This window comes from Centruroides vittatus, unplaced genomic scaffold, assembly GCF_030686945.1.
Source record: "Centruroides vittatus isolate TY-2023 unplaced genomic scaffold, ASM3068694v2 contig_202, whole genome shotgun sequence".
Taxonomy (NCBI): domain Eukaryota; kingdom Metazoa; phylum Arthropoda; class Arachnida; order Scorpiones; family Buthidae; genus Centruroides; species Centruroides vittatus.
The window spans coordinates 387,987-402,126 of NW_027121249.1; the positions used below are offsets into that span (position 1 = coordinate 387,987).

Below are 14,140 nucleotides of genomic sequence, written 5' to 3' on the forward strand. Positions count from 1 at the left end.
TATAATTCATTTTTCATAAAGGAAAAGATAAAGGTAAAATAAATCAATTTTGTATTATGCAGTAAAACTTGTCATTTATATTAATCTTTTATGCTAAAAGTTGCAATTTTCATGTTAAAATTTATTAAACTTTTTTTATATAAAAAGAATTATTCATTGTTCTTTCAGTCGCTTACAAAATTGAATTACAGTAGAGAGTCGAAAATCAGAATCAATTGGAAATTGGGGTTGTTCCGATTAGTCATTTGTTCCGATTACCCATTATGTACGAAAAAATACATAATGGGCAGACTAAAAAAATAAATTTTTTTAGTCTGCAAATATGAAATAAATAAATAAAAAGTTAATTACTACATTTATTTCTCTTATCGTTTTCGAAAATTACGAAGAATTGGAAAAATAACTATTTATTAAATTGGAAAAATAACTAATTATCTATTAAAGATCTCGTGGGCCGGATAGAAACTTTTCGCGAGCCGTAGCTGGCCCGCGAGCCGGGGGTTGCCCGCCATTGATCTAGTCTACTCATGATTCACATAATCGGCAAGGGCGGCCAAATATCTAGCAGGCAGGCGGCTAACAGCCCACAACCGGTCCGAGATATAAAATTGGACGCTTTATGCGTGTGTTGCTTCTACCAGCTAAACCGGGTGAGGTTGGTGCTCTGTAAACCGCATGTGCCAATGCCTATATAATCTGGCTGATTGGAAACTGACCCGGTTTCGACATTCCTTCTGCCACTGAATTATTCGAATATACAATAGCAATTTTATTCTTTTTTTCACATGTAGTATAGAAATTTGCAAAAGAAATTTGTATGTTAAAATATGAAAATTTATATTTTATAAAATACAAGGGAAGGTCATTGGAAGGTGTAATCAGCGCTTCCATCGCTTCCAATAACGGCACGCCACTGTTTTACTCATTATTTCGTACGCAGGCAATATACTTGGTAACTACGATAATCTGGAATAAAATGCTTATGTCCATTTCAGATCCACTGATATAAGTAGATGTGAAGTAGATATGGAAGCTGCACACGGGTTGAAACGTCATACCATGAATAATTTACTTTACAAATGCGCCCCGAATAAACGTCAAGGATAGGGAGATTCTTACCGATTTCACGCCAGAACATCACCGTCTCATCTTTAAACACAACCGCATGGCCGAGCAGTTAAGGTGTCAGCCTACCGCTCTGTGGGACTCCAGATCGTCTCCAGTCAGGTCGAAAAATCCCCAGAAATTATTCGGGTAGTGGTCTTACCGTAGTGGATATGTCGGCTCCTGTCCCTCATTACCCGGCTGCCTCATTGTGGACCTGGCAGAATCATTAATGGGCTCTCTAAAAAGGCCCTTTTACTGCACTCAGTAATTCTGTATGAGACACTTAAAACATTATTCCACTTTAATAGCTGCTGCCTATAACAATAAGGAATCAAGCTCTTAAAAGCAAATGGTTTAATTGACAAACAACAAATCTGTTAAGTTTATGTTGCTTTTATGAAAAGTATTTTAATGGCTTTCAGATTTCTAACAAAGCTAATTGATAATTTATTTACTCAACTAATTAATTATTTGCACGTGGAGAAGAATGTACAGCAAGGACACCGAGTTTGACTTCTGTAGAACAGTTTCCGAAAAATACTATAAACTAAGCTATTCTATTAAGATAATTTATGATCGAAACTAATTATTTTCCAATTTATAGGTACAGGAAGTTAAAATACACGACAAGAGCGAAGGTTGCCTTGAGATTTGTTTATCTGACTGTAAGATTCAGAACAACAGCTTAGAAGAAATTGAACAAAACGAAGGCAAAGCCTGTTATATGAAAGTTTTACAAAGTTAGAATTTAATTCAACATATGAAGATACTTGTCCATATCTTCATATGTTAAATTAAATTCTAAAGTAAAAAGTAGAGTAAAGTAAAACAGTAATAATGCACTGAGTGCGTTTATATCTACAAGCATTTCTTTAACTTTAATTATCAGAATAGAATGCACACTAAAAAGAAATTATACAAATTACATACACGCGACAAAAGTTTCAATATTAAAACAAATTTTCATCAGACAATACACATTGCAGAGAAACCGTATCAATATCATACGTGCAACAAATATTTCAACCATAAATCAAATATATACTTAAATTTATATTCTTATCAGCAAAGACAATTAGGAGAAAAACCATTCATTAGTACTATTTGTGGCATTTATCTTGCATTCAAATCAAATATGAATAGACATCAGCAACGATATAACAAAGAGAAATATATTTGTTTCACATCTTTCATTATAATCGCTCTTTTATTATAACACAAAAATTCACATTTCAGTAACAAATCCATGGTTTGTTCGCAAATAATGTGGATCGGGATTTGCAGATAATATTCTATTTTGTGTCTATTTTGAGAATCATTTTATCGCAGGATTTATATTTAATTAAATGCAATAAATGGAAATATTGTGAATATATAAAGCAAAGAATTTGCAAATATTTTTTGATAACACATTCATTTCTTTGGGCTATATCTTAGAATAAAAATAAGATAATTACTTGTTAAACATAAGTAGTATATATCAGGTGTGGCCAAACTTTTATCCCTTAGGGGCTACTTTTTCGGTAAAATATAGTCTGCTGGCGACTATGAATACGGGCAAACAATTTTAGGATTTTTCAAATTTTTCATAGATATTTTAATTAATAAATAACAAGAATTTCAACTAAAAAAATATTATGGCAAATAAAGAAAACAAATAATTATATAATTTTTTATTTTATGAAGCACAATAATATTTATTAAATTAAAAAATTACATTGTAAAGAAATAAATACACAAAAAAATTTTAGCAAATAAAGAAAAAAATGTTAATTATAATTTTTTTAATTTTTTGAGATGAAATACGTATTAACTTAAGAAAATACACTGTGAATAAGCAAATGAATAAAAAAGTTTAATTGGACGAAATCTGACATTGCATAAGTGCAGCAAGTTTTTCAAAATTTGACTCATATGAACTTAAGGCAAATCTCAAACATGATTCCAAATGTTGATTTGTTAATTGCGATCGATTTTTTGTTTTGATCGCATTCATAAATGAAAATGCGGATTCAAATAAATATGTTGATCCAAAGAAGGCATTGAAACGTGCAACAATTGTCCAAATATTTGGATATTTATCTTCATTTATCAGTTTCCAAAAATTACAATCTGAAACCAGTGACTTAAGATTTATGTCACATTTAATATTTGTTATTTCTTCTTCCAAGCCTGCTAAATTTGTAGTACTGAGAATGTTGCTTAGTTTCTGAGCGACACTTTCAACATCGATGTTGTCATTAAATGGGCAATACAAAAAACTGGCAATATCTTCAAGTTCACTTAACGTTAGAAATCTACTTTAAAATTCTTTTAGAAACAGTGCAATAATATCGGCATATTTGTTGTAAGTAAGATTCTTTATATTTTTAGACTCATCAGCCAGATTTTGATAATGCTTTAAATCATGACGTTTTAATTGCATTGCAAGCATATTTAGTTTCTCTTTAAATGACTTCAAAATGCTTATCATATCTATTATTGTTTCACCTTTACCCTGTAGTTGCAGATTTAATTGGTGTAATTTTTCAGTAACATCGCAAAAAAACAAGATTAAGAAGCCATTCTTGATCATTTAATTGTGGATATGAATTACCTTTAGTTTGTAAATATGAGCGTATTTGTGGCAGAAGTTCTCTAAATCTCGTTAAAAATGTAGCACGACTTAACCATCTTACATCAGTAGGTAGTACAGTTCACTATGTTCATCGCCGCATTCTTTCAGCAAAGCGCGAAACTTACGACGTGACAAATTTTTAGATCTTATGGAATTTACTATTTTAAATGCAACATCCATAACATGATCGAATTTCGATACTTTTGAACATCGCACTTGAGTATGTATAATAGAATGATAATCTATGAAATTTGGAATGTCGTCATCACTTTTACACAGAGCAACAAAGCCACTATTATTACCAATCATTGCCGGAGTCTCATCAGTGGTTATTGATACCAACTTGCAAATTGGAAAATTTGTACGTGCAACATAATTTTTAAACAAATCGAAGATATCCTAACGTCTTGTGCGTTCATGCATTGAAATAATAGTTAATAATTCTTCTGTGGCCGGCATATCATCGAAAACCATTCGAATAAAAACATATAATTGTGCAGTGCCGATATAGTCCGTAGATTCGTCAAACTGTAGTGGTAATACAATGTATTTATTAATGTTTTCATGTAAAATATCTTCAAGATTTTGGCTAATTCCTTCTGTTCTATGCATGACAGTATTTCGCGATAACGACATATTTTGGATGGATGCCATTATTTCCGATTTATTTTTAAAATCTTGAAGCAACACTTCTCCAGCTTTAATAAAAGCCTCTTCCCCATCTTGAAATGGTTTATTATGTTTAATTAAAGTATCAGCAACTTTGAATGAGGCAATCGTAGCAGTCTTTGAGTTCGTGTTGTATTTAAAAAAGCTACTTTGTTGCGCAGTTAATTGTGCCTTCAGTTGTTGCATTTTGGCCTTTCTTAACGCAGTACCACGTGGATAATCTTCTTCATAGTTTTTATGAACTGTTAGAAAATGTCTTTCAACGTTTGCTTTCTTAGGCAAATCTACTGTTGCATTGCAAATAGAACACACACATTTATCTTTCATCATAGTAAAAAAATAATCTTCTTCCCATTCACTGTGATAATGATAAGTTTTTATTTTTTTCTGGCCTGTACTTGGTTTATTCATTCTAAAATAATAGGATTAAATATTAATAACATTTAAAACAATAATTAATAAACTAACATATCTGCTTCTGTTCACTGTATGAATAAATTAAAAAAAACTAAAATTGAAAGTAAATACAAGTGCACAAACAAGAAGTAACAAGTGGATTGAAGCCAGGGGCTGTCACGTTACTGTCTGACAAATGATTTTGCGCCATTTTATGCAATTGCAATATGCGCATGTGTTGCGGCTACAATTAACATTCATTTGCAATGTTCATCGGGATAAATACAAACAGTATGAGTACGTTGCACAGACAGTCTATCAGTGGCGTAGCTAGGGGGTGCGGTAGGTGCGGTCCGCACCGAGCCCCAGGCCCATGGGGCCCCCAAAATCACAAGTAAAAAGACCTGAAAAATTTTCTCAGCAATCAGAACAAAGCAAAATTTGGCATTTGGGAATGCTCGAGCTGGGGCCCCTATTACACAGGAAAACCAGCAACTCAACTTTAATCTAGTTATACACTATATAAACCAAAAATATTTTAGTCCATTTACGTAAACAGAACAAAAAAATACCTAACGCATCATTCATCAAACGAAAGAAATTGAACGTCTAAACGCAATGTTTTTAACAGAATAAATAAATTCAAAAGCCGAAATTTATAGAAAAAAATTACTTGTTTTCGTTTGGACGTTCCCGATTACCATTACGGAAAAGGACACCCGTGCTGAAAATTTTTTTTTGGGGCCCACAAATCTAGTTCCGCACCGGGCCCAAAGAGCACTAGCTATGCCACTGCAGTCTATTATAGTAAGAATAAATTATCGAATTAAGATTTTTAAACATTAATTTAAGTGAAAGCAAATTGTTCAACTTTAGCTTCGCGGGCTACTTTCAAAACCTTTGCGGTCGACCGGTTGACCACAATCTACGTGTTGGCCATCCCTGGTATATATGATAGACTCTGGGATAATTTTGTAAAAATTTAACATTTTATAACTTTTATCCTAGTTACTCTTGCGATTTCGCAGGAAAGACGTCGAACAGGGGCTAAAAATCGACGAATTTCGCAATAATCGGTAAATCGCTCGAGCGTTTCTGAAATATTTTGTATTCCAAAAACTCTACTACCCATCAAAGGTTTTGATGGGTAGGATGCCTCTTTTTGATGCCCCTTCGGTTATACTTTTCCGCGTGATTTAAATGAGAGTTTTTGAAATATTTTAACATTTTTTATATATAAGTAAACTAATATTTTTTTAATATAGCTTTTTAATATAAGGATCTAATCATTTAAGAATTAAAATGACATTTACACGAGTAATATTTAAAATCGGGAAACACTTTAAATGAAATATACTTTGGGCAAGACAAAAGATATCGTTTAAGATAAAGACTTTGAAAAACAATTCTTAGATTCCAAAAAATATTAATTAAATAAAGCGATCATTACAGTTTTAATTTTATATAAAAGAGAACTAATATGTTATTAATGTTTTAATAATTGCATTGTTTCTGAAAATTATATTCACATCAATAATTAAGACCCATTTGACAGCAAAAATATTTTAATACTTTGTGGCGCTATCTGTTGACAAAAATATTAAATTGTGATTGTGATTAAATAAATTGACTGGTGTTTTATGTCTGGCAATTAGTTTTTTATGTTTGGTGACAAGTTTTTTATATGGCGATGGTTTTTTTTAAATTGGAATAAAGAACAAGGCTTTCTTTCATTGAAATAAAAAACAAGACTCTCTTTTATTGAAATGTTCAGATGATGATTAAATAAATGATATGACGCTAAAGATAAATTTATAATTGAACAAAGTTACAGATTGTTCGACAAGGTAAGATATTACTTTTTTCTCTTGGAAAAATTGATGTTATTTTATCACTAAGATTGAGTTAGTATCTATTTTTCTAAAGAAGTTTTAAATACTTTTTCCCGATAATGTTAATGTTGCAAGTGTAAATAATTAAATAATCACAACAACTTTCTCTCTCTCTCTCTCTTTTATTGGAATATAGAACATGTAAAATAGAGACTACAATAATGATAATAAAAATGGTTACATTTTCATTTAAGATTTAAAAATAAGCATTACAATAAAATGATTACATTTCTTCATTTAAAAAATAAGCGTTACAAATAATAATAAAATGATTACATTTCTTCATTTACATGAATAATATTAAAAATATCAATAAAAAAGTATTAAAAAATGTCTATGAAGATATAGAATAATGACCATAAGATAAAGTATCTATTCCATTACTTAAAATATATTTCTTATCATAAAAAGCAGAAAGTGAGATTTTATTTTGAAATAGGGTCGTGATCACGTAATTTTTACTAATTATTTGTGACTATGACGATGTTGCTGTATTTTTAATAAAGTTGACTTATATAGATCATGATAAAAAGTTGATTTAACAACTGATTTATTTATACCTTTTGCTGTTTTTTTCTCACAGTATTTTTCAGAAATTGAATACATTTTAGCTTTTAAACCTACAAATTCTGATATTACTTTCGATTTAGCTTCATCTTTGAAAAATTTTAATTTGTTTTTATTTTTTTCACTGTATAATGGATGGTCTAGACTCTCTAGAAAATAGTTGCTAAAATCAAATATGTCAGGAAAATTGTTTTTAAAATCGAGATAAATATCGTTGGTAAATATCTCTAAAATTAGCGAATCGGTGTCTGTGTACAAGAGATTAACATTATTTTTATAGTAATTTTTGAAAACATTGTAATATGTTTCATACATGTGTAGCTTACTCGATTCTAGCACATAAACACCTATATATAGTAGTTTATTAAGCAGTAAATTTAATCTCTTTAATCTGAAAATAGCACAATCTTCATTGATTATTTGAAAATTTTTTAGTGCTGAATCATTCAGATATTTTTTACATTGATCTTTATTCAATCCAGCTTTTAAATTAATTTGTTTACGAACATTTCGCATACATTTTCCATAAAAACTATTATTCATTAATTTAAAAAAATTTTTGTCAAATTGACTTTTGCTAGCTTTTCTTTTTTCATTGTTTAAAAAATATATGGACTTAAGTATGGTGCTTGTTTAAAAGAAAGATTTTTATAGATTTTTTTTAAAATTAAACCTTTCTCTAGATAAAGTTTTCATAATATGTAATATAGTGCGATTTATTTAAAGTGGGAACTAATTTTTTCATATTATTGTTAAAATTTAGATTTAAAGAAGATAAAAGCGATTTTTGATAGGTAGATAAAACTTCAAGTTCTACTTTTTCATAGTTTACAGCTAAAGAAAAATCGTGATGAAGATTATGATGCGAAACTGGATACTCTAAATCTACTTCGAGTATGTATCCTATTTCGGATTCTGAAGAAACATTTATAACATTAAATTTGTCAATTTCGGATTTTCGTAACAAACGAAACTCTGAATATGGGTGATATTGAACCATACTTAATCCATATAGATTATTGCTATCAATTATCACTATATAACTATAGGGTTTCGAATTATCGTAAGTTTGCGATAAGTAAGGATTGTTTGCTTTAGAATATCTTTTTCTGACCAATGACAACCCTTTGCGAATCGCGGATTCTATATACAGATACATATCCAAATCAGTAAATAAATCTAGTTCTATTTTAGCCATTTTTAATCTAGCGATAAATGTTAGATTTAGAGAAGTTAAAAACTGAATTGAATCAAGACTGTAATACTTTAATGATAAATTACGAAAATTTGTAAAAACATCTGCAAGTAAAATTGTATCAGTAAATTGATATAAATGCAAATAATCTAAAAATTTTGTACAGTTAAATGCTTTCTATACAAGATGAGCTAAATCATATTTTTCTAAACTTATGTGTGACTGGGGGGTCGGCACCTCTTTGGTTTCGTGTCAGGTCTGACACCACTGTGTCTTGGCTGACATGGAAACCGCAAAGATTCTACGATCGGTCGCGCGAGCAGTCGCGTTTTTAGGGCGTTTGGATTCAGGATGGAGGACACGAGAATACAGAAGCCATTTTAACAAAACATAACATATATTTATTTTGTACAGGATTCAGGTACATTAGCAAGGCGATTTCGAGAGAGAGAGCTTACAAACGAGTTCACATGGTGATAAATACCTTGGGAAAGATGTTCGTAGATTTTAGTGGCGATTCGGTTACGGCGTTGGCACTATCGGCGATTCGGTTACGGCGTTGGCACTAGCAACGATTCAGCATTGATATCCTTGGTCCGGGGAAATTTGGCACAAAATCCAGGGAAGGTAGCACACTACGGAAAAAGTACTACTGCAGGAGAGGCTATCCGAGCGACAACTGCCCGAATTCTTGTAGTATTGTTGTTCTTTTTGATGCACTTTAGGGCAAAAATGATGAGAATTGCGTCTGAGAATTAAACAGAGAATACATTCTCACGTAGAAAGTTGACAGTTAGTCGTTAGGCAAGTGACAACAAGACGACAACTATGACGTCATGGAAAATTTACTGTAGGTTCAAAATTCAGACACTTACATGAGTGACTTCTTATCCGGTAAAAACTTATTATTTAATTTTATAGAATTATTGAACCAACTATATGGGAAAATACCCTGTTTTTCAATAGATACCTATTTTTATTACTGGGAAAAAAAATAATTAAAGATCGAGAATTTGTAGTTTGACTTTCCTAAAATATCAACTAAATTTGCTAAAGAAAAATTTAAAAAATTGTAACTATCTAAAAATTAAAAGCAATCTAAAGTATATGTAGTATATTTTTCTATATTGACAAGAATAATTTTAAGAGAGGATATATACCTTTTAGAAATATCTTTTAAAATTAGATGTGAATCGTAACCAGAAAAATTGTGTAAAACAACAGGGATAAAGGGTGTTAGATTTAAGTTTAAATTACATTCTTGGCAAAGTATCTGACGATAATTACCATTTAAGTGATTATGATCAATTACGCTCACATCATTAAAAAAAAACTTTCTTCCACAAATATTACATTTATCTCGATTAATAAAATTTGGAATTGTACGACGATCTAATGGAATATTCAGTTTTATTTCGTTAATAAGGCGTTCTGATAGTTCTTTTAGTCTAGCTAGATAATTATCTAAAACATTATTTCCACAATAAAATTTAGAATAAATAATTGTATCGTTTTTACCCAAAACAATTATTGCATAACAAATTGGTTTATGAATTTGTGTAACAGTACTAAAATTAGTATCTGTCGATTGCATAGCATTAGAAACTGTTTCTGTTAAACATTCAAAATTACAAAATATTACTATGGGATGTTTAAGCATTTTAAAAAAAGCATTAAATTTAAGAATGAAATTTTTCGACTTTAGGAACTGATAGTCTTTGAAATTTGAAATTTGTACATATTTGTCTATGTAAATTTAAACTTGATTGGCGTTGAAAACCATTTAAACAATTTTTACAATAGTAATAAAGTGACCTTTGTTTTTCGTGTAAAAGTCTATTAATGTTCCGTATTAAAAAATAATGATTTTGATATAATAATAAATTTACATTTTTATCGAAATTAAATTTACTTATATAATAAGGAACAACAATGTCCTTATAACCATATACATTAATACAAATAGCATTTGATTTCTCAAAAATCGATATTTTATCTAATGAAACAGGAAATTTTAAATTTGAACAATTAATAAATTTTAAATATTTTCTATAAGTAGATACATTATTTTTATTATTTGCTAATGGAAAAATAGATGCAAGAATGCAATAAACAAAACATTTATCGTCTTTACAATGAATATTTAAAAGACATTATTTGTTTTGTAATTTTTTGGGTAAAATTATAGATTCACAACCTCCAACATGACCATTATATTCCGATCTATGAACATTTATGAAATCTAATTTATATATGATCCATCCACTAGCAAATGTAACGGCACTTGATATATCTCCTAGAATTTTTTCTATTGCATTCTCAATATGTTTCCAAGCTAGAAATGGAGATAAAGTTCATTCAGCATTACTTGTAAAAAAATCTTTAAACTCATATTTATCTCCTGTTTCTATACATTTATACATTATAACCTTAAGGCTTATAACAAATCAAACTCTATAATCATTTCAAAAATTCGTTATTATATTAAATAATTCAGATTTTATATTTCTGAAAAAAATGGTTGAATCAACATATTTGAGATTAGATATACCATAACACTGTAAAAAATTTTGAAAAGCCGATTCTACTAACAAAAACATTTTTAATTTTTTACCTGGACTAGTTTATTATGAATCAATGATTTCTAAATGACTTTCATTAATTTTAATTCTTTTTTTCTTCTTGAAAAGAGAGTGATGTTTTCAATAGAGAGAGAGAATTTCTGTTAAAAAATAATTCTATCAATTAAATTACATCATTTAAAAAAATATTTTACAAAGAATTTACTTACATGTAAACTTTCAATTATTTATATGTAATCTTCCAAATATTTTTGAACAGCATTTAAGGCTTGTAGAAAAAATGAAGTTCTTTCACAGGAATGTTGAATCGATTTTGAATCTCATTTTTTGTGGAGGTCTTTGCTAGACAAATATAGTGATTCTGTTGGAATTCTTTGATTTCTAAGTTATAACCATGTGATATATAGACAGAATATGGTGGATTGCTTTAAAAGTTGATTCGTCTTTCGAAATTACTAAATCATATTTTTTCTTTTTTCTGTTGATGCATCATCAATTTTAGCTAATTTTCGTTTTTAGGTACAAACGGATTATCAATAACAAATAACGATTGTGAATCTATAAAAAATGAATAACTATGAAAAAAAATAATTTAATTTTCTTATTTAAAAAAAAATCAAAATCTAAAGAGATACTAACTTACCTTCCATAGACATTTTTTTGCTTGGATTGTTTGTAAAGAGAAAGTTTATAAAGAGCCAAGTAATGAACTAAAGAATCTTGTTTATTCCTCTCACTTTTATATCATTTTTGGTAATAATTCTAGTAAGGGTTATTGAACTTTAATGCAAACTAATTATAGTAATTTTAAACTAATAAGGGTTATTAAACTTTGATGTAAATGATAGTAATTTTAAATAAAAACAATGGCAAAAATCATATCATGAAGGTCATTTCAATTATAAAGTGGTATTGTAATTTTTAATAGCGAGAAAAAAATTGCTCTTCAATAAAGTTATGTCAATTATAAAAGCGGTATTGAATTTTTAATAGCGAGGAAAAAAATTGCTCTTCAATAAAGTTTATGTCAATTATAAAAGCGGTATTGAAATTTTTAATAGCAATTAGGGAAAAAATTTGATCTTCAGATGAATTATAAAAGAAAATGTAATTTAATAGCAATCAACTTATACTAATGACTTAAAAAAATCAACAGAATACTTGAAAACATGTTATATAAAAACATACATTTCTACATGTGATGCTAAGTTTTAAATTATATTTTTACTGACTATTCGAATCATGAACGGCTTAATAAAAAAAGCAAACTATATTAAATATAAATTAAAAATAAACAATAAAATTTCTAATGGATTAAAAAAGGAAGAAGAACAATGGATTTTTATTAAAATCCCACAAATAGATGATAACGAAAAAAAAATAAGTTCTAAAACTGAAAATGGGAAGTGGATTACGTTAAAAAAACAAGGTAACTACCTTTTTTTCTATTTTAGCAAAGATTGTTATTTTTTAAATAAGATAACTCTTTTAAAATAAGATAATTAATTTAGTTAATAATTTCCAGAACATCCTGATCCAGATTGGATCTACAATAACATCAAAAAAATAAATAATTATGGATTGTTTAATTGTCATATTTATGCAGATTTGAAAACATGGGATCTAGTCAAATATGAAGTAATAATCAATGGACTAATATTTAAAAAATTTATTAATCAAACTTATTAGTGTTATACCTGTAACGATTTTAAGAAAAGAAGAAAAAATTATATAATAGTTGATAATTTTGGTGATTTTATTGTATTATTTGGTGAAGGTGAGTATCTTTTTCAAATTTTGAATAATATTCTTTTTTAGTTTTCTTATAAAGACTTAATAACATTTTTTTTCTTTCAGAATCTGGGATATAAAAAGAATGAGTAAAATATTTCTTTTTTTTCATACATAGATTGATAAATTTAATACTTTTCTTTAAGAGTTAATAAAACATTTTAAAAATAATTTTTTATTAAACTAGAGCAACATTGATTATATTTATTTTTTAAATCCAGAATAATATATTAAAATACAAAAAGTAATATTTAATATTTCTGTCAGCAGATGTATAGAAAAAAAAATGATATTTTGTCATAGAATCTGCAATAGAAGTGGTATAGAAGTATAGAAGCAGTAAGTAAAATTTTTCTGTTTTTTTTCAATACATAGATTGATAAATCTAACACTAGTTTATTTTTTCAAATTCAATAAAATATCTTTTTTAAATTTTAAAAATAATTTTTAATTAAACTAGAGCTACATTGATTACATTTAATTTTTTTTTAAATTCAGTATTATTATATTGATTACATTTAATTTTTAAAATAGTTTTAATCCAATATTACATTGGTTACATTTAATTTTTATATTAGACAGTAGTTGACCAAAACGGAAATTATTCATTACAAAAGATCTAACGTAAACGTGGTTGAACAATTTTGTGAAAGGATGCAATTCTCTTACCTCTTGATTTCTTAATATTTTATAGAGAAAAAATAGACAAAAGTGTCCACAGACAGGACTATACGATCCCTGTAAAGCCCAGCGATTCCAATATATTCGATCACAATTTCGACAAATAAATCTTATAATTGTGGAGATGCTCAGAGGTAGTCCATAGGAATCAAAATAATAACAGGTAAAATTTTTAAAATATATTACGATCCAATGTTGTCCCGGCTTTCGACTGTTCTCAGTGTTAACTATAAATCGTCGCTTCTTTCCGATTATTTGAGGCAATAAATCCGATGGATAAACTCCTCCAAATGTCTTGCTAATTTCCGGATCTTCTAATGCTAGTTTCCATAAAGTAATTGTATCCATTTTCTTAGAAGTCGACATAAATATTCCGAGCTCGATCGATTTCTATTGTATGACGATATTCTAAAAAGCACATGACGTTAACTGTTTCGGGTAAAGATCTTTTAAATTTTAAATCAATACTAATGTTCCCCTGTGTTAAAACACTTGTGTGGTTTTCTGACACCGCCTTATCAGGGGTTAAGTCAAACACGTGAAACATATATCCTTAGGCATAGTCAGAATATAATATATTAGCATATTTTCCATAGGGAATTTCACCCATCTCTTTGAATAATGTTGCATAACTTCGAGCATA

General features: G+C 28.6%; 2 protein-coding genes across 2 annotated transcripts in view; one reads left to right on the forward strand and one right to left on the reverse strand.

Annotated features, from left to right (window-relative positions):
• Cyp18a1 (Cytochrome P450 18a1) overlaps window positions 1-14,140 on the forward strand; it is a 172,232-nt gene that overhangs the window by 125,303 nt on the left and 32,789 nt on the right. The gene's annotated exons all lie outside the window — the stretch shown is intronic.
• LOC136970565 (general transcription factor II-I repeat domain-containing protein 2-like) lies at window positions 4,124-4,804 on the reverse strand. Its single transcript, XM_067265013.1, has one exon. It carries the CDS (start codon window positions 4,802-4,804, stop codon window positions 4,124-4,126), a length of 681 nt encoding a protein of 226 aa, XP_067121114.1.